The sequence below is a fragment of the Mytilus edulis genome, chromosome 5, assembly GCF_963676685.1.
Source record: "Mytilus edulis chromosome 5, xbMytEdul2.2, whole genome shotgun sequence".
In the NCBI taxonomy this organism is placed as follows: domain Eukaryota; kingdom Metazoa; phylum Mollusca; class Bivalvia; order Mytilida; family Mytilidae; genus Mytilus; species Mytilus edulis.
In genome coordinates, this window is record NC_092348.1 from 51154610 (window position 1) to 51176148 (window position 21539).

A 21539-nucleotide genomic window follows, 5' to 3' on the forward strand; every position below is an offset into this window, starting at 1 on the left:
TGTAACACTGCAAAAATTGTTCCTTTTATATTTGATAAATGGACAGGGTGTGAAAAATTGTCCACGTTAAGATCAAAACGGTAAGAAATAGATTTGTTTGCCTTTTTTTGATTTATCTATAGTAAACAAATGATCTTTGGGTTATTAAAATCCCTGAAATAATATCAAGGAATCTATGAAATAATTTTTAAAATTTTTAAAGATTATGTTAAATCGCTGGTCATTTTCTGGGATGTTTTATAATCACTAACACATTTCGTGATTATGCATAATCCTTGGCAAATCGAGGATTCTACGGAATCCTTAATGATTCAAACTCACTATTACATATATAAGTCAGAATAATGCACACACACAAAGGTAATATAGCTGTTAAAATACTTCGAAATTGATAAAGGTAATGTATATAAATCAAGTGTAACTTTATAATTTTACATGTAGATTATGTAGTATGCACAGTTATAGTAATGTTCTACACTTTCATCCGTATTTCAAAAGTTTATTGTAATGTCTTGTTTCAAATTAGAAAGAATTTTTCGCTTTGGAAAGACATTCATCACTGTCCACGGTAAAGGTTAGGTTTGAGCATATGCAACTATGTTCACTAACAACGCATATTGTGTCTGCCTTTCCTTCACACGAGCCTGTTTATCAGTAGTTTTCGGTGTTTTTTTTGCTGGATTTAATATTTGTTTTTCGTAAATGTATTTTACATTTATCAGGCCGTTAGTTTTTTGTTTGAATTGCGTCACATTTTTCATCCCATTACCTATCTCGTTAACTGCTTTCATAAATCTTCCTGAACAAAAGAGGGACGAAAGATACCAAAGGGACAGTCAAACTCATAAATCTAAAACAAACTGACAACGCCATGGCTAAAAATGAAAAAGACAAACAGAAAAACAATAGTACACATGACACAACATATAAAACTAAAGAATAAACAACACGAACCCCACCAAAAACTAGGGGTGATCTCAGGTGCTCCGCATGAATTGTAAAACAGTGTGTAACAGTGTATATGCTTACATCTTATAAAAATAATGTGTGTTTCTTTCACTTTCTCTCTCTCTCTCAAAGGTATGCCGATAGTGGAATCCAGTGATTTTGTATTGAATGCTACGTTAGGACAATCAATTTCAATGAAATGCCATATATGGTCGTTCCCACATCCATCTTATACAGTGTGGAAACTAGAGGATAGTTTGTTATCATCAAGTTCTAGGTAAGGACTGTTCTTTATTTCGCGTCACTCCAAGTTTTGTAGATTATAAGTGGAATAATAACAATTCCATTTAAAAATATTCAATGTGGCATATCGTCTTAAATATAATAGTTCAGATGTGTTGTCATTAATTGGATTTTGGTCCCTATACCTCCAATGGGATACCAATTATAGTAAAGAAATAAAAAGAACAATCAACCAATCAATCAACTAATAATTCAGTCAGTCAAATCAAATAATAATTCAAACAACGAAAAGATGTATTCAGTGTAAAACGGGCTGTAGGGTTCAAAAATGGTTTAAAATCTTCAGGAACAAATTATTAACTATTGATAAGGAATTTTCTTTCATTAGCAACGTCAGTCATAAAATATTAGCATAACGTCAATGATGCATTATTAGATTACAACACATGGGAGACGATACTAAGGGAGTATATATTAAAACATAATCATTAATTGTTTAAGAGTTTTAAGAATTGTTGAACATATCGATTGTGTTTTCCCTTATTTGATAAACAACATTAATTTTATTTTACCTCCTATACATTTCTAGGAACATTTAACGATAAATACGAAATGATAGTAAATGTTTTTAATGTCGAGCTGGTTTGTGTTATCATATCCGCCATCTTGTTTACATTGCTAACAAACAGTTCTCTGTCGACATCGTCTATCGTAAAATTTTAACTCCAAGAGCCACTATCGGAAGCCCTCTAAACCAATCATATGAATAAAGGAAACAGTAGTATACCGCTGTTCAATAGTCATTAATTCACTTAGCAAACCCAAATCTGGTTCACAAACCAAAACTGAGGAAAACACATCAACTATCATATAAAAAAAGGAGAAAACAACGGAACAACATAAAACACATAACTGCTAGAAAGCGTTTTCCTTTATATGCAAATTATAGAAGAATTGTGAACTAAAAAAAAATAAAATAGGACTTTGTCTTCAGTTTATTAATAATTAGTTATCAACGGTTCAGTAAGAGGCGCATATAGACTGCTTTATTCTGAAATCGGAGGGGGCGTAGAGGATATAGCTATTAGACATATATGATCGCTCTGTCTAACCGACATTTATAAGGATAATTTGTCCATCCGTGAAAAATCAAGAAAAAAGAGTCATGTCAAACGGTTTTGTCAATGTGTACGGTTATGTCTATATATTTAACACAAAGCTGACCCGTTTAGGTATAGGAAATAACGCATAATCGCACGACGAAAATTAAAATCTGGCGTTCAATAGGAGTATAGGGGATTGTGAAGAACCAATTTATTTCAGAGGATAATTGATAACCTGTTTGAATCCGTAAACACTTGAATTTCTGCCCCTAAATAAATATATATACTAGTTCAGTGATAATGAACGCCATACTAAACTCCAAATTGAACACAAGAAACTAAAAATTAAAAATAATACAGAACTAACAAAGACCAGACGCTCCTGACTTGGGACAGGCGCAAAAATGCGGCGGGGTTAAACATGTTTATGAGATCTCAACCCTCCCCCTATACCTCTAGCCAATGTAGAAAAGTAAACGCATAACAATACTCACATTAACATTCCGAGTCTGATGTCAGGAGATATAACCAAAGAAAATAAACAAAATGACAATAATACATAAATAACAAGTCAACAGACTAATAGCAGTTAACTGACATGCCAGCTCCAAACTTCAATTTAACTGATTGAAAGATTATGTCTTCATCATATGAATATCAGGCATAATCCTTCCCATTAGGGGTTTAGTATCATACCATCATAACATATATGAGAAGAACATAACCCGTGTCATGCTAATAACTGGTTTCAAAATAAATGTGTTTAGTTCCGATGCAAAGACCCTACAAGTGAATCAATATAAACGCCAAAATATGCAATCTTTAATGACCCGACAACAGTATCGTAACCATATCCTTTCTTAATAAGTCTATTTGAAGGTTTTGTTAGCTTCTGAGGTGAATACTGACATTTTTGTGCTTGATAAAGAATATTTCCATAAAGTCTGCATGTTGAGCTATATTTACAAATGATGTCCTTATACCGATGATAAAATTTAGTAAGTGTTTTGAATAGTTTGTCATATCGAAAACCCATTGTGTAATAATTATTCAGTAATACATAAATTTCTCTCGTCTAAATCTAACGATGTTTAATACAAGAACGATTGCGTCAATAAGAATTCCAAAATAAACAGCACTGAACGATCTAAATTTGTAAATATTTTAAATTTGACAACGGTAGAGTAGTTACAACAGAGTCTGCGTATTTAAACAACGCAAACAAACAGCCGTTAAAATGTAATAATAAATTTTGACTAAAGTTAACTAGTTGAACATGGCTTGGTACTTTTACATCCCTCAAAAAATTAAGCAATTAAAATTGTTACATTTAACAGATTTAATAATAAGTAATATAACCCAAATGTGAAGCACTGCATGGCGTCGAACTACACCTTTTCATTTATCCCATTTGGTGCCAAAATTGTTAATTTTCTTATCCAAAATCTTTCCCGAGAGAGTCTATCCTCCCTAGACCAAGAAGAGTTGTGGTCAATGATTGTAATGGTCAGTCGATTGAGATCTGCCTCAGTGTTGCCAGGGTATCTCAAATGTCGACTGAGAGGGAGGTCTGGCTGGCATTGGTAGTCGCTACGATGACCGTTCATTCGTTTGTGAAACGGCTGTTCAGATACGCCAACATACTGTTTACCACATTTCTCTGTAGGAGTACACAACATTAGTAGTCTTGAAATTTACATTGCAAAATATGGTGTATTCTGTACCAGTGGAGTGACTGTTAAAAGTCTGGGTAACCAGTATTTGTTTGCAAGTCAGACATCGTTTGTTGCCGCAACCCTTTGCAAGAGCGCACAGACGAAGATCTTGCTTGAGAGGATAAATCAGCTCTCGCCAGCAAGTTTTTAAGGCTTTTGGGACTACGGAAAGCCAGTACAGGTGGCTCGGGAAAGATCTTGGATAGTTTAAGATGTTTTTCGATTTAAATTTATGTTCCGGACCATACGAGTATTTGGACCATACGCGTATGGTCATGACCATATGGGTATATACTCATATGGTCCGACCGTACGCATATGGTCAGGGTAATTAACAAGTTTACAGGTAACACCTAACTTTTTATAAGGTATAACCCTTGTAGTTGTCACGTCATAAAAAAGACGATACCAAAGGTCATTTCATTAAATTATAATAAAAAATAAGCAGTTTCGTGCATTTAATTTTACTCACTATAGTCACTATAGTAAACACATTTTATACATATAGTCATTAACGACTTTTTGTTACGAGTGCATGGCAATATGTCGACTTAGGTAGATATTTCCATAATTTCTTAATGACTGTTATGAAATTTCCCGAGACCTCGGTATCACTGCAGGCAGCTGATAAGAAGGCTAGCTTTTCGCTCGAATGCAAATTATAACTGCAAAGGATCGTGCACAAACAAGACGTGCAAAGGCAGAATAAGTTACGGTACCGTGTGGAAGTAAATGCCATCCTAAGCGTAATTTAAGGAATACAATTCGCGATGAAGACTAACTGTGGCATCAATATTTGATTTTTATATAGCCTTTGCATTATAAAATTAATACATTTTCATGTAAACATCATTGCTTTTTTTTGGATAAAGTTTATTAATATTTGAAAATATACCTATATGGTCCATATACTCATATGGTCCGCCCATACGCGTACGGTCGGACCATACGCGTATGGTCGGACCATATGAGTATACGCATATGGTCATGACCATACGCGTATGGTCCAAATACTCATATGGTCCGAAACACATATATATGATCTTGAGATTGTATACGTATGTAATAAAGACGGTTAAAACTCATTCCTTTGAATACGAAAAGCAGAAACGCAACATGAAGATAATTAACAAAATAAAACAGAGACCGAGGCTTATATTCCTGATATAAGCGTTGCAAGACTTAAACTTAGATTTGTATCTGGTAGGTGATAATCTTGACATTAATTTTATTTGATTTATTTCAAAAACAACGTTTTTAATTCGAATTGCAGATACAAGACTGAAATAACGGGTTTAAACCCTATAGAACAGAATTCTTTGCTGACTATTTCGTCTATTACCACTGATGACTTTGGTGTGTATGCATGTAGAGTGTATAATACTCTTGGATCTGCTATGGCTATTCATATTATACAAGGTAATGATACTTTACCTTTTGTTAAGTTGTAATTTGATTTGTTGTTTACTAGCATATTGATCACCAACCTTTGCATTCTATAGTGTATTGACAAGGGAAAGGCGCTAATCTTTTATAATTTTCCCAACTATGAAAAAAGGAAGATGTGGTAGGATTGCCAATGAAGCAACTTCTTATCAGACACCAAATAACATTTTGTTATAATAAAACACCCATGCAACCACGCATCCAATATTGCATGATAGGACCCGATCACGTGGACCCGATATAGAGACGATGGATTCATAACATATGATGGAACATCAGATGAAATTATAGATTTATTTCAACTAGCAAATGATTATAACCCCTTATTAAAGTTCACCTATAAAATCTCAAACGATAAAATGTCGTTCTTAGATGTTAATGTAATTAAAGGTCGAAGATTTACAACACATAGCATTCTTGACCTTGAAATACATTTTAAACAAACCAATTCTTATTTCTTTCTACACAGAAATAGCTGTCACCACAGCATGTTTTCAGAGGATTTATTAAAGGTGAAGCAATACGGCAAATTATAAACAAAAGTGACCATAACAAATTAATAAACAAAGTAAAATTATTAGATAGGGGTTATGATAAAGTGGAAATATATGATAGTATTACTGATGCTTTATCAATTGACCGTACTAAATTACAACAAAACAAATCAAAAGAAAAACTAAATTTTCCATTAGTTTTAATAACTAAATACAATCCAAATATACGTAAAATGAAGAAACGTATAATGAAACACTGGCATTTATTACAGTTTGACGAAGATTGTGTACAAATATTCAATACACCAATAGTTGCGTATAGCAAACACAAGAGTGTTGGAGATATACTGTGTAGATCAATGTTGAAGACGTAAACATAAAATTGACAGTTGAACCCCTGATGATGGCAGATCTGTCATAATAACTAGATCTACTGAAGAAGAATTCAAATATATATATATCAATATACTTCTTCTTCTTCTTCTTCTTTTCTGTATCTTCCTCCTGCTAATGAGGAGCACATCCAAACGGATTTTAAGAAATAGTTGGCTTATATTACACGGGCACAAATGAATAATTTTCATATTTGATTATATTAAAATAATGTATCTTAAAATGACCATCCCAAGCTTCACTGCAGAAACACTAAAATAGTGTCGGGTCCTACTGCACTTACCGAGAATAGTTTTTTGCATTTAAAACGATCTGCATTTCCTGTTTGATGGAATACAGTGCTAAGTTATTGTTCCGGTTAGAGCTTTTAGCCTTGAGGTAAAAATACTTGATGGCCAGATTTACTTTGAAGAATTCCACAAAACAATGTGACTTATTTAAACATCATCTACACGGGCAATTTCTTACTGCTATCTTATCCCCGCCTATCAACCCACGTGAATATGAGAGGATTTTTTCTTAATGTTTATAACATGTGTAAACCTAAAAATTACTCAGCCACCCGATGTGTGCCCAACAAATGCACGTAGCTAAGAGAATCACTTAATGTGAACTCAAAAATGGCACGTCGTTTTAGTAGAAATGCTAAAAAGCAAAAATTCCGATTCTACAATAAAAATGAACGGAATGAATATAATTTGCAGCAACGCATATTATCAAATCAGGAACAAATCCTGTTGGCGAAAGACTTGAAATTTAAACCAACGCCATCAGGCAAAAATTCAAAAATGCTATACTAAAAGACTACACGGAATTTGCTAGAAAACTACGATTTTGGTATATGTTCAGTCATGAAAAAAACTGACCTTCATCCATTTCGTAACAATACAGGATATAACGCTCCCTCTACGTGCCATACGTTGGAAAATTATATCAATTTAACAAAGCTTGAATTGTCTTTTCTACCAAAAGAATAAAATGTAAAAAACAATCTTACTAAGGGCGAAAGAATAGCACTACTCAATTTTAGAAATGATGAAACGATAGTAATAAAAAAAGGCAGATAAAAATTCAAATTGTGTTATTTAAGACAGGCTAGACTACATAACAGATGTAACAAGACAACTAAATACTCAACATTACTGCCAATTAGATTCATTTAACATGTTTTGTGTGGGTTCGTGGCCTAGTGGTTAAGACCGATGGCTACAGGGCTGAAGGTCCCAGGTTCGATCCTGACTCGGGGCGCTGGAAACTCAGTACCATTAGTAGGGTGATTTTCACCCTCCCACACACATCTCTGGGACCTAGACCGGAGATTACACTAGAATGGGTACTTTGATTGCCTCGGTTGGTCAAAGTGGTCCCCGACTTTGACCTGGAGATCAATTTGTAGATATCTCTTCGGTTTGTCTGATCCCGCCGAGAAGCCTGGTGGTTTTCCCCGAGTTCATCGTTTTCCTCCAACATAATAACAGACTTCCCTGTATTTCCTTACACTCCCTCTGTGTCGGGTTGGGGATTGTCCTGGTTGTGGGTTGTATATAAGTTAGTGACACATCTCCATTAATCCTGATAGGAAGTGTACACGGATTCCACTGTACCCTCGCAGCAATCGAGGGGTGCTCCGCTCACGGATGGATCTTCGTACATACATACATACATACATACTTGGCAGAATTGATAACCCAGGTCATTGAGTATGTCAAATCAATTCACAACCAAGCCATAATCGACAAAATATCATTTAAATTTTAACAAATGGTCAAAATATAAAAGATGCACGTTTAGGGAGAATTTATATTATCCCAATATTCACCGTCTTGAAACTGAGACGTTTAAACTAATACAACATGATGGATAAAATAAAATGAATATAATTCCGCCTGGCAGACCAAAGGTTAACGGCCTTCAACAATGAACAAAACTTTGGCCGCATAGTCAGTTATGAAAGGCACAGAAATGACAAATGTAAAATGCATTTTATTTGAAAAAAAAATCTTCATTTATTAGAATAATGGTATAATAATTGTCAAAAGTGAGAGGTAAAATCGTGTTACTTATTTGAATCATTAATGATACTTTTAGATGTTAATGAATGCAGCTATAATCCTCCATGCAACCAGGGCTGCAAAAATAATATTGGTTCCTACATTTGTGTGTGCAATGATGGATATGCCTTTACAAATGACAGTTTGACTTACTGTGAAGGTAGGTTTGAAGACGATGTACTTATACTTATAGTTTTATGGTGATGAATTATTAGAAATTAGAAATATCAATTGTTTGAAGATCATTTGATTTTTGTACTAAACACCACGAATTTCTTTGCTTCAGTTAGTTTAAGTAGTAGAATAAGTTTTGATCCATTATACTGAAAACTTATGTGTTTATTAATATGTTTTGAAAACTGTAACCTAAAAAAAAAACCCGGTCGATTTTGAGTACATGACTCATATACTCGAATTATTATTATCACCTTGTAACCTTAATTTTTCTGTTTTCCTGAAAGCAATGAATAATTTTCCACGGGAAATTTAGCCAACAACAATCAATAAATCTATCCGATGTACTGCTTTACTTACTATTCATCAGTTATAATTGTTATTAGTCCTTACAAATTAACCTGTGACATCATTCACGGAGTCTTCAATAAGAATACTGCAGTCTATAATCTAAGGAGTAGGGGCTATAATGGTCCGAGAACACAGTTATTTCGTAGTGCATTTCTTTAAGACAATACAAGTAAAGAAATTAAAAAAAAATCGGCGCTTTCTTAAAGCATTTTTACAGTAAGGTTTACTACTTTTGGGACACATTATATTGAAATTGTAGAAATAGTCATCACCTCTAACTCAAAATATGAACATTTTATGGTAAGGGGTCTTGGAATTCTTTTGACAGCTTCCGAAATGCTTATTTTTAACCTTTTCAGCTGGACCAAATAACTACTATACTTTCCAATTCTTGAACCATTTTTTAAAAAATGTAGATCAAATCCCCTACATGCTTTTTGAGGCATAATACATGAAGATATAAAATAGGCAATGATAAAAAAAAATGGCTAGTAACACACTGTCCCCACTATGGCCTACATTCGTAGACAAAGAAAATCAAGAGACGATAAACAACTGTGTTCACGGACCTAATGGCATAAAAGGGCCCAAGATTTACAAAACAATAAAAGTGTAAACGGAACAGATTTTTCTCCATAAATTATAAGAATATAAGTCAATGAATTTTATCCACCAAAAATAGGTTTAGTTACGTCACACTTGTAGGTGCAAAAGACGTCATAATCGGAAATATAGGCAAAAATACAGAAATAAGGTTGTTTTTTCTGTACATTTTAACTCACGCACCAATTTGAAATTTGAAAGTCATATGAAACAAGTGACTGGTGAAAAAATAATGTCAATCATTTCTTGAACCAATGCATGCATTTATGATTTTATTAACAGAAGTTTACCGATTTTCATCTTTGTAAGTAATCAATTAAAAAGCATGGATATTCAGGTAAGCACGTGCATAACTTGTACAATTAGATGCAGTTTATTTCAACGACGGAGCGATGTTTCCGTTTGTTGACTCTCTCTGCCAATTTGGTTTTCCTCTTCGCACTTTTTATAGAATGTCAAAATGAGGTATATGGAAAATGTGTCGGCGAATTGTTGTTTAGAAGCCAACAATAAAAAAATTTTAAACTTCTTCTTATTTTTGATAAATTAAAGAATTTTCTTCAGAAAAAAAGTGTATGGACGTAAGTTGTATAATAACAACTAGCCATTCAGTTATAAAAAAAAAAACGTATGCATCATTTTTATATCTTTGATATGACATTAACATTTTAACAAGTGCATAGTTACATATCAAACTTCCGCTAAAAATATTTTTGGTGCAAGGTTTGTGCGATAGTTTATTTTATATTTTTTCCTAACCAAGCATTGCAATAGTACACTGATAAATGAGATCTGTTCTTCCATCAAAGATTTATTTATATATTCTTATAAAAATCAGGTGATATGGTATGATTTCAAATGAAACAACTATCCACCAACGTTATAATTAAGTGGATGTAAGCCATTAAAGGCAACCGTACGGCCTTCAACAATCAGAAAAAATCCACACCGTATGATTGGCTTTAAAAGACCCCGACATGAACAGTATGAAACGTTCAATTTAGAAAACTTACAGCCTTATTTATTCTAACGTCAATCTACATTTTCGATTATGAATCAGTAACGTATAATTCTATCAATCTTTTCGTCGGATCTATGATTTATGAGAAAAAGGGAGGGGAGTAATTCTAGGTAACAAAAATATACCTAAAAAAGATTTGAAAGATTTGATGCTTAAATTTACATAATTTGTAATGAACGTGATACTTATTTTGAAAATCATGTCATCCTAATTCAAATGTGATATGTATTTGATGGAAATAACCATTGAGTACATGCTTCATAACATTTTTTTGCGACAAAGTAAAGAAATACAACGGAAACCGCAAAATCGTTGATTTGATCAATTATAAAGGAATATTACTCCAGAAGGGTGAAATTGACCCCATCTCACTTCACCCCAAAACCAATCTAGCTTGATATTTCTCTGGGGTAAAAAAGAAAGATGGACGATACCAAACGATAGTAAGGTAGTCACAAATACAACAAAGAATAAAACAAAAAAATTGTTTAAAAAAGAGATAACAGTTTTAAGATCACAGATACTAATGACCAATCATCCAGGCACTCTTACGTGTTTCCAACCACCTTAGTAAAATTATACTAACTTCACCTGCATATGGAATACAGTATCCAAGAGCTTGCAGCTGATCCGCAGACTTTATAAACGTTACCAGTGACGAAAGTTAATAAACCATGTGTATGTCAAGGAACGTCTCGTACTTTATCTAAAGAAAAGTTCATCGGAAGGTAACAATACCTTGTTGATAAATATCCTGTACACAAAATATTCACCAAAAGTGGCGTGGAATGGTTTGTGAAATAGCTGTATTTACAAAAGCAACCTATACCAGTATTTATTCAAATAGAAACATCATGAAAAAACACTTTTTTCCCACAACACTGTGTATTCTCTCACTTTTCTTTTACAGTACATTTTATGCCCCCCACTCCTGTTTCCATTTTTAAAGCATTTGAAAACAAGACCTTAATTATAGAGAATGTTTTCGTACATAAAACTAGAACATACCCGTGATATCTCGGGTCCTTGACTGAATTGAAGTATATAACTATGCGTTAGCCTTATTTTGGTATTAGTATTGTCATATGATAAAGTCATGCTGATTATAAGATACACAGTTTCCTCTGCTTTCTGTTTGAACCCGTCGACCTGGAACTTATCAATTTTTGGTAATATTAATTTTTTGGAAAACAAAAGGTCCTGGAATGGAGTATTTTTTAATCAACAGCATTGTCCTATATTAGTTATAAATAAAGTTGAATTCTTTGATTCGCTGTTTTACGTCATGTCCGCTAACAAATTGAAAACTGTACCTAAACGCCTTATTATAAGTCCAGATTTTTAGTATTCGTATTGTTATCTTACTGATTAAATTACTACAATAGGGAACACTTTGACAATGATTGAATTTAGTAGTGTCAACCCTGTGACTATGATCCGTGTATATAGCAAAATCCTAAATACACCGTTTGGTGTTGCGCCTGTCAGATGCGGAACGTACAGATAAGATAATAGGTAACAGGTGAATATACTATTGGTATCGGTATCGGATTTGACCTGGAACTTGTTAATTATTGGCAATATTAATTATGTGCAAAAACAAAAGGGTCTGGAGTGGTGTTATTTTTAATCTACACCAGTGTCCTATATAAGCTATATATAAAGTTGAATTCTTTTATTTGTCGTTTTTACCCGATGACGGCTGACAAATTGGACCTATTTTAGTATTATAGATGTATAGAACCTGTGTGAACTTATTCTGATAACAAGTTTCGAGTATTGCAAAATACTATAAATATACTGTAAATATAAATGTTAGTAGTTAATCACTCCAATATTCGGGATTATATAAAGTATCAAATCCTGCCTCTGTCTCCAGTCAACATCCTACTTTGTGCTTATTTATCAACAAATTAAAGTTCATCTCCAACATAATTTATCTAATATATTAACTGAAAGTGTTTTAACAAAGCCATACTGCAAACGTTGTGTGTTTAAAGTTACTAGTCTGATGCATGTATTCACTAAAAGTTTTATTATTGACTGCTAAAATCTGTGTTTTGCATACTTTCCACGCACAGTTATTTTTTATGTACATTTAAAAATAATAAAAATCCTAGCGTTTACAGGTTAAATTATTTGATATATGACCAAGGGGATATGCATTTTTCTCTATTTTTTACACTCATATATTCTCTCCTGGCAGCATCATCAACCAATAAAAACTGAAAGTGATGATCAACACGAATCAATCAAATAAAATATATCAAATTATATAAAGGAATACTTTAAAAATGCTTTTTGATTTGTTAATAAAATACCTTTTTGTACCATATACTCAATTCAGATTGTATGAAAACAATATTTTTTTAAGCGGCGAAGATCACTCTTTATCAATTTGGTTCAACAAGAAAACTCAAACACATACATTTGAAAGTTAAAATACATGAATATGAGAGAAGCTTACTAACTTAATAGGGACCTGAAGTGTAGGCGAATTCCTCTAAGATCAACTGGGGGGGGGGGGGGGGGGGGGGGGGGAGGTTGATTTGTGAATACATATTTTTGCTAAAAAAAACAAAATAGGCTTCTCATATTTAATGCGTTGAACTAAGTTTTTTGGGGCGAAATGAAGATTTTTATCAGTACCACAAGCTGATTAAGAGGTCAAAGCTAATAAAAAAATTGTAGAAAAATCATTGTTTGCAGTCTTCATCTTCGTGAACCATTTAGAAATATTCATTTTATTACATGTTTTTTATTACAGATATAAATGAATGTATCAAACCAGAAACACAGACCTGCTCTCAAATATGTACGAATTTAAATGGGTCATTTTTATGTTCCTGCAAGGATGGATATACAATTGAAAGTAACAATTATGACTGCAAAAGTAAGTAGCTTATTTAGGAATGAAACATAACCTTACGCTATAAATTATTAACCTTTTTATAATGCAAATAAGTGTTATTTAGACAAAAACATTCTTTTAAATAATCACAGGTGGTTTGCCGTTTTCTTAAAAACCTTTTTTTTCAGTTAACTTCCCCATGGGTATATCAATTTTTATGTTAAATGCATAATCATGATGTGCGATTTTATACATGTTATCACCTGTACAGAAATTTTGTTCATGTTATAACTTGTAGAATGCCAAAATATAAGATATAACATGTAAAAAAGAACCTTAGATAATGCTTTAAATTTGGGTTTAACTTGCACAAAATTTTAAAACAAAGTTCAAATATAGCCGAATATACATTTGAAATTTATTGAATAATAAAGATAAATGGTAATGTGTTTTTTTTCTTTAGAGCACAGTGATCGCAGAGTTTCATGTATGCCAGTTCATGTTTTGATTTATATATTTATAATGACTTGTAGTAAAGTATTCACTTAGTAACGGGAATAATTCCAGAATTCTTACATAGATGGTTTACCAATATCTTGTTCGTTAAAAATAATTATGATGCACTTTTTTGCAACATTAGTAAACTGTCAACTAAAACTTGTTACAGTTTACCCATACTGAACAACAGTAATCCAAAGGTGGAAGAATATATGCATTGTACAATAGTGCATTATAATTCAAGTATTCCTTGATTCTTTTTTATAAAGCTACATATATATATATATAACTCGTCTAAACATCAACCCAACAATGTTAGATCTGTAAATTTGCTTTCGCAAAATTTTGGTTCTTCCCTCGCCGGGATTCGAACCCATGCTACTGTGATATCGTGACACCAAATCGCCTGCACTGCAGCCGTCCCGCTAGACCACACGACCACCTGGGCTCTCAAAAAAGAGCTTTCGCTGGCCGTGTGTTACCTTTCCTCGTCAGTTTTAATCTAGCGGCGTACTACAGTACATGATATATAAGGCATGAAGATGTTATTGTTACAGATCAGCTAAATTATCTATAGTAAAGGATCCTATAAAATAATGTTATATACAGTCACAGAAAATAATTATATTTATAAGTACGTCTGAGTCAGTGACAACTCTACAACAGATGTATCCATCGGATCGCCATCAATGATGGTGATACATGGCTGTGCACATAATGTATATACAACTCGTCTAAACATCAACCCAACAATGTTAGATCTGTGCTTTCGCAAATGTTTGGTTCTTCCCTCGCCGGGATTCGAACCCATGCTACTGTGATATCGTGACACCAAATCGCCTGCACTGCAACCGTCCCGCTAGACCACACGACCACCTGGGCTCTCAAAAAAAGAGCTTTCGCTGGTCGTGTGTTACCTTTCCTCGTCAGTTTTAATCTAGCGGCGTACTACAGTACATGATATATAAGGCACGAAGATGTTATTGTTACAGATCAGCTAAATTATCTATAGTAAAGGATCCTACAAATTAATGTAATATACAGTCACAGAAAATAATTATATTTATAAGTACATCTGAGTCAGTGACAACTCTACAACAGATGTATCCATCGGATCGCCATCAATGATGGTGATACATGGCTGTGTACATAATGTATATACAACTCGTCTAAACATCAACCCAACAATGTTAGATCTGTAAATTTGCTTTCGCAAATTTTTGGTTCTTCCCTCGCCGGGATTCGAACCCATGCTACTGTGATATCGTGACACCAAATCGCCTGCACTGCAGCCGTCCCGCTAGACCACACGACCACCTGGGCTTTAAAAAAAAGAGCTTTCGCTGGCCGTGTGTTACCTTTCCTCGTCAGTTTTAATCTAGCGGCGTACTACAGTACATGATATATAAGGCATGAAGATGTTATTGTTACAGATCAGCTAAATTATCTATAGTAAAGGATCCTATAAAATAATGTTATATACAGTCACAGAAAATAATTATATTTATAAGTACGTCTGAGTCAGTGACAACTCTACAACAGATGTATCCATCGGATCGCCATCAATGATGGTGATACATGGCTGTGCACATAATGTATATACAACTCGTCTAAACATCAACCCAACAATGTTAGATCTGTGCTTTCGCAAATGTTTGGTTCTTCCCTCGCCGGGATTCGAACCCATGCTACTGTGATATCGTGACACCAAATCGCCTGCACTGCAACCGTCCCGCTAGACCACACGACCACCTGGGCTCTCAAAAAAAGAGCTTTCGCTGGTCGTGTGTTACCTTTTCCTCGTCAGTTTTAATCTAGCGGCGTACTACAGTACATGATATATAAGGCACGAAGATGTTATTGTTACAGATCAGCTAAATTATCTATAGTAAAGGATCCTACAAATTAATGTAATATACAGTCACAGAAAATAATTATATTTATAAGTACGTCTGAGTCAGTGACAACTCTACAACAGATGTATCCATCGGATCGCCATCAATGATGGTGATACATGGCTGTGTACATAATGTATATACAACTCGTCTAAACATCAACCCAAAAATGTTAGATCTGTAAATTTGCTTTCGCAAATTTTTGGTTCTTCCCTCGCCGGGATTCGAACCCATGCTACTGTGATATCGTGACACCAAATCGCCTGCACTGCAGTCGTCCCGCTAGACCACACGACCACCTGGGCTCTCAAAAAAAAGAGCTTTCGCTGGCCGTGTGTTACCTTTCCTCGTCAGTTTTAATCTAGCGGCGTACTACAGTACATAATATATAAGGCATGAAGATGTTATTGTTACAGATCAGCTAAATTATCTATAGTAAAGGATCCTATAAAATAATGTTATATACAGTCACAGAAAATAATTATATTTATAAGTACGTCTGAGTCAGTGACAACTCTACAACAGATGTATCCATCGGATCGCCATCAATGATGGTGATACATGGCTGTGCACATAATGTATATACAACTCGTCTAAACATCAACCCAACAATGTTAGATCTGTGCTTTCGCAAATGTTTGGTTCTTCCCTCGCCGGGATTCGAACCCATGCTACTGTGATATCGTGACACCAAATCGCCTGCACTGCAACCGTCCCGCTAGACCACACGACCACCTGGGCTCTCAAAAAAAGAGCTTTCGCTGGTCGTGTGTTACCTTTCCTCGTCAGTTTTAATCTAGCGGCGTACTACAGTACATGATATATAAGGCACGAAGATGTTATTGTTACAGATCAGCTAAATTATCTATAGTAAAGGATCCTACAAATTAATGTAATATACAGTCACAGAAAATAATTATATTTATAAGTACATCTGAGTCAGTGACAACTCTACAACAGATGTATCCATCGGATCGCCATCATTGATGGTGATACATGGCTGTGTACATAATGTATATACAACTCGTCTAAACATCAACCCAACAATGTTAGATCTGTAAATTTGCTTTCGCAAATTTTTGGTTCTTCCCTCGCCGGGATTCGAACCCATGCTACTGTGATATCGTGACACCAAATCGCCTGTACTGCAGCCGTCCCGCTAGACCACACGACCACCTGGGCTCTCAAAAAAAGAGCTTTCGCTGGCCGTGTGTAACTTAAAAAGATAAACAAAAATAAAAGAGAAAATTCTTAGAATTAGACAGTAAAAAATAAACTCATCATAGATGCCAGTTGTAAACGCCAAATGCTTGTTTCGTCTACAAATTACTCATCAGTAGCGATCGATTTAAAAGAGTTCAAAGGCCAAATAAAGAACGAGGTGAAAGAGCACTGAAGACCCAAATCTCCGAAAAGTTTTTCCAAGGGTGCTAAACAGATTCGTATAAACAAAATAGGGGTTATTCCCCGAATAAAAATAACCATGGAAGTTAATCCCTTTTTATTTACATAATTAGTGAAAAAGTATCATATGTTTTGTATTTGATTGTAACAATAGTTAATTTGCTTCAATTAAATTGGTTGAATGATTAAAATCATTTTTAAAGCTAGATTAAATATACGTGTTTTGAGGGGAGACAGCACTTTAAACATTCTGGGTTTTTTTGGCAGTGAAAATTGAAAACCCTTTTTTGTAGCCACTGTAGCTTTTTGAAGCAGGCGAACATTTTTTGAAAGACCAGGTTAAAATCTATGAAATTCATAGTTTTGATTATGTGAAATGTGCCTGAATCATGACTACATGGGTATACACATGACCCAACTTAAGATTTTTCATGTTTAGATTAGGCATTATTTTTCACATTTTCTCTTGATAAAACTTTTATATTAAATTAAAAGTAAACTTTATTTTTTTTCATTATGAACTAGAAAAATTATGATTCCAGTAATATTTAGTTTTATACAAGTATTTTTATAAACAATACCACCACTAAGGGTCCCTTATACATGGTCCATCAAAGAACGGCGTCCTAAAAAACCAGTTGATTGCACCCTTAATGCAACAAATACCCATTAGATGTTGGATGTGTACTGATTGATGAATAGTCTTAGATGCATGATTTTTTTATTAGTTGTTAGTGGCTTTGAAGTAGCAGTCAGTAACGGCGAGTACTCTCAGATCTCTACTAAGTGTCTTTTTTGTTGTTGAGATATACAAGTACCCGGCCTCGTCCACTCTGTGTAGTATTTCTATTTTGCATCCATCTTATGAGTTCAGCTTTTTTCATCAGAATTTATAGTTCGTTCTCATGTTGTATTGTTACACCACTGTTTCAGGTTAGGAGGGTTTGGGATCAAGCTTACATGTTTAACCCCTCCACATTCTGTATGTATGTAAAATTTAGAATGGAAATAGGGAATGTGTTGAAGAGACAACAACCCGACCATAGAGCAGACAACAGCTCTTCAATGCAGCGAGAAATTCCCGCACCTGGAGGCGTCCTTCACCTGGCCCCTTAACAAATGTGTATAGTTCAGTGATAATGAAATCCATACTAAACTCCAAATTGTTCACAAGAAACTAAAATTAAAAATAATAGAAGACTAACTAAGGCCAAAGGCTCCTGACTTGGGACAGGCGCAAAAATGCGCGGTTAAACATGTTTATGAGATCTCAACCCTCCCCCGGTACCTCTAGCCAATGCAGAAAAGTAAGCGTATATCAATATCAATACGCAAATTATAATTCAGTTCAAGAGAAGTCCGAGTCTGATGTCAGAAGATGTAACCAAAGAAAATAAACAAAATGACAATAATACATAAATAACAACAAACTGCTAGCAGTTAACTGACATGCCATCTCCAGACATGAAGTACACTGATTGAAAGATTATGTCTTCATCATATGAATATCAGGCACAATCCTTCCCATTAGGGGTGTAGTATCATACCAGCATAACATAGATGAGAAGAACATTACCCGTGTCATGCCAACAACTGGGTTTTAAAAAAATGTGTTTAGTTCCGATGCAAAGACCCAATAAGTGAATTAATATAAACGCCAAAATAATGAAAATATGCAATCTTTAATGACCTGACAACAGTATCGTAACTTTATTCCTTCTTAATAAGTCTATTTAAAAAGTTTTGTTAGCTTCTGAGGTGAATACTGACATTTGTGTGCCTTATAAAGAATATTTCCATAAAATGTTGGATTTGAAATACCTGAACGTATTAGCAGTCTGCATGTTGAGCTATATTTACGAATGATGTCCTTATACCGATGATAAAATTTAGTAAATGCTTTGACCAGTTTGTGATATCGAAAACCCTGGTGTAATAATTTTTCAGTAATACATTTCTCGTTAAAATCTAAAACATTGTTATATATACGAGCGAATAGTACAAGTTGGAATATATAAACACCGTAAGATGTTGACAAGGGAACGTCACCATCTAAAGATGGATAATTAATGATAGGAAATGAGAAATCATCTGTTTTATCATAAATTTTAGTATTAAGCTTTCCCTTAATGATAATGTGTTTGTCCCAAGTCAGCAGCCTGTAATTTAGGGGTTGTCGTTTGTTGATGTGTTACATGTTTGTTTTTCGTTCATTTTTATGGCCCCGCAACGAAGTTGTTGGTGCCATATAGTTTTATCTTTGTCCGTAATTCCGTCATTTTGAAAATTGTTGAAAATTACAGTTATAAGGACTTTTTTTTATAAACGCCTCCAAATTTGAGCTGATTATTGAGTTGAGACTACAAGCATGTTTGTGTCCACATGTGTTATTGAAATTGCAGATTTTTCAATTTTTTGAGACGGGGCCATTAGTGTCGCTTTGACACATCTAGTTTGTACATAAATAAGGCCATTAGTATTTATCGTTTGAATTATTTGACATTGGTCATTTCGGGACCATTTATAGCTGATTATGCGGTATTGGATAAGCTCATTGTTGAATTTTGTACGGTGACCTATAGTTGTTAATTTCTGTTTCATTTGGTCTCTTGTGGAGAGTTGTCTCATTGGCAATCATACCACATCTCCTTTTTTTTTATACATAATATAGTGAGGATGTAGCAAAGAAATGTGTTAGTGAATGGAGTAAAAGAATTGTGAAAAATATTATATGGCATGTGTACATTAGATTAAAATCATCCGTTTGTTATATTTAATCCAGATATTACAGATTTGTACATAGCAACCAGATATAAGAAAACCAGATTCAAATTTGGAACCAAAAGTTGCACATGATAGGGGAGGATTTTTCTAAATTGACCTATACTACTGATCAGTAAAGCAATTTTTATGATTTTTTTCTTTATTAAACTGAAGAAATGTGATACAGGAAATGTTTGGAATATGCCAGTTAAACTATTTGCCACTGGTCAATACGCCACCACTATGAGTCATAAAAAAGAGCTGTAGTTTCACTATTTATTCTCACAGTCCTAAAAGTAAGACATCATTTTAGTCGATATCCCTGATTGTGGACGTTTCGTCCCCGAGGGTATCACCAGCCTAGAATTCAGCACTTCGGAGTTATATGAAATTTTGTTTTAATTTCCTGTTTGCAAAATTATGAATTATTCTTATCCCAGTTAAAGATATTACCTTAGCCGTATTTGACACATTTTTATTGTTTGAATTTTGGGTTCCTAATGCTCTACAACTTTGAACTTGTTTTTGGCTTTCTCATTATTTTTATATGAGCGTCACTGCTTAGCCTTATGAAGATGAAACGCGCGTCTAGCGTGTTAAATTATAAGCCTGGTACCTTTGTTAACTATTTTAAAATAGGTAAAATATACAGATACATTAAAGCTGAGATTTTGTTATAAATCGCATACAATGTTTTGCTTAATGGTGCTATCAACAGTTTTGTATAACAAAAAGACTAGGGGTTTTTCCCGGACTTAAAATAACCATGGAGGTAAATCCCTTTTTAACTACATAATTGGTAAACAAGTATCATGTTTTGTGTATTTGATTTTAAAAATTAGTTACTTAGCTTCAATTTAAAATAGGTTGAATGATAAAAAAAAATGGAAATAAGATTAAATAGGCATGTTTAAAGGGGAGACAACACTGTAAACATCCAGTGTTTTTGGTAGTGGAAATTGAAAACTTTTTTGGTAGCCACTATAGCTCTTTTCAAAAGCAGGCAAACGTACAGCAAGAATTTTTGAAAGACCATGTTAAAATCTGTGAAATCATACCGTTTTGAGTATTTGAAATGTGCCTGTATCATGCCTACATGCACAACAAAAGTCTAAAAGTCTGAAAAGACTAATTTTCGTCTTAATTTGCATAAACAATTACTCGCCATTCTCCAAATGTATGACTTGTGTCTTAATTTTTCTTGGCAAATTCGGATTTATATTAAATTTGTATGAAATTCACTTGACCAATCCTCACTTCTGAATATGGTCTTAAAATTTCTTGACAAATTATTGACATTATTATCGATGAGTATAAGTGTTTGTCAAACTGCTATATATCTCACCAATTTTTTCCGGGAAAGTGATTGGTTTAATTTTTTTGAAATTTTTATATATTTTTCAATGGGTCATAGTGAATATTTTGTCAACATTTTATGAAAATTAAACGAGCCAAATTAATTTTAGTCAAGGTGTTGGGTACAACCTTAATTTTACAAATCATGACCAATATACATGATATAAGTTTATTTTTATTTCTCTTTATGATATTCAATGTTGAAATGGTAATTACACACTTATGATCAA

The 21539-nt window shown here is 33.8% G+C and overlaps 1 protein-coding gene across 2 annotated transcripts in view; it reads left to right on the plus strand.

Moving 5' to 3' along the window:
• Positions 1-21539, plus strand: part of LOC139525461 (fibroblast growth factor receptor 4-like) — a 225506-nt gene that overhangs the window by 70237 nt on the left and 133730 nt on the right. For both annotated transcript variants that reach the window (XR_011664899.1, XM_071320811.1), the window contains exons 8-11: positions 1081-1225; positions 5283-5428; positions 8431-8553; positions 13310-13435. Coding sequence is in view for 1 of the 2 variants with exons in the window: in XM_071320811.1 (XP_071176912.1) it covers positions 1081-1225; positions 5283-5428; positions 8431-8553; positions 13310-13435 (540 nt within the window). In the remaining variant the exon portion in view is untranslated. The remainder of the gene's footprint in view (positions 1-1080; positions 1226-5282; positions 5429-8430; positions 8554-13309; positions 13436-21539) is intronic.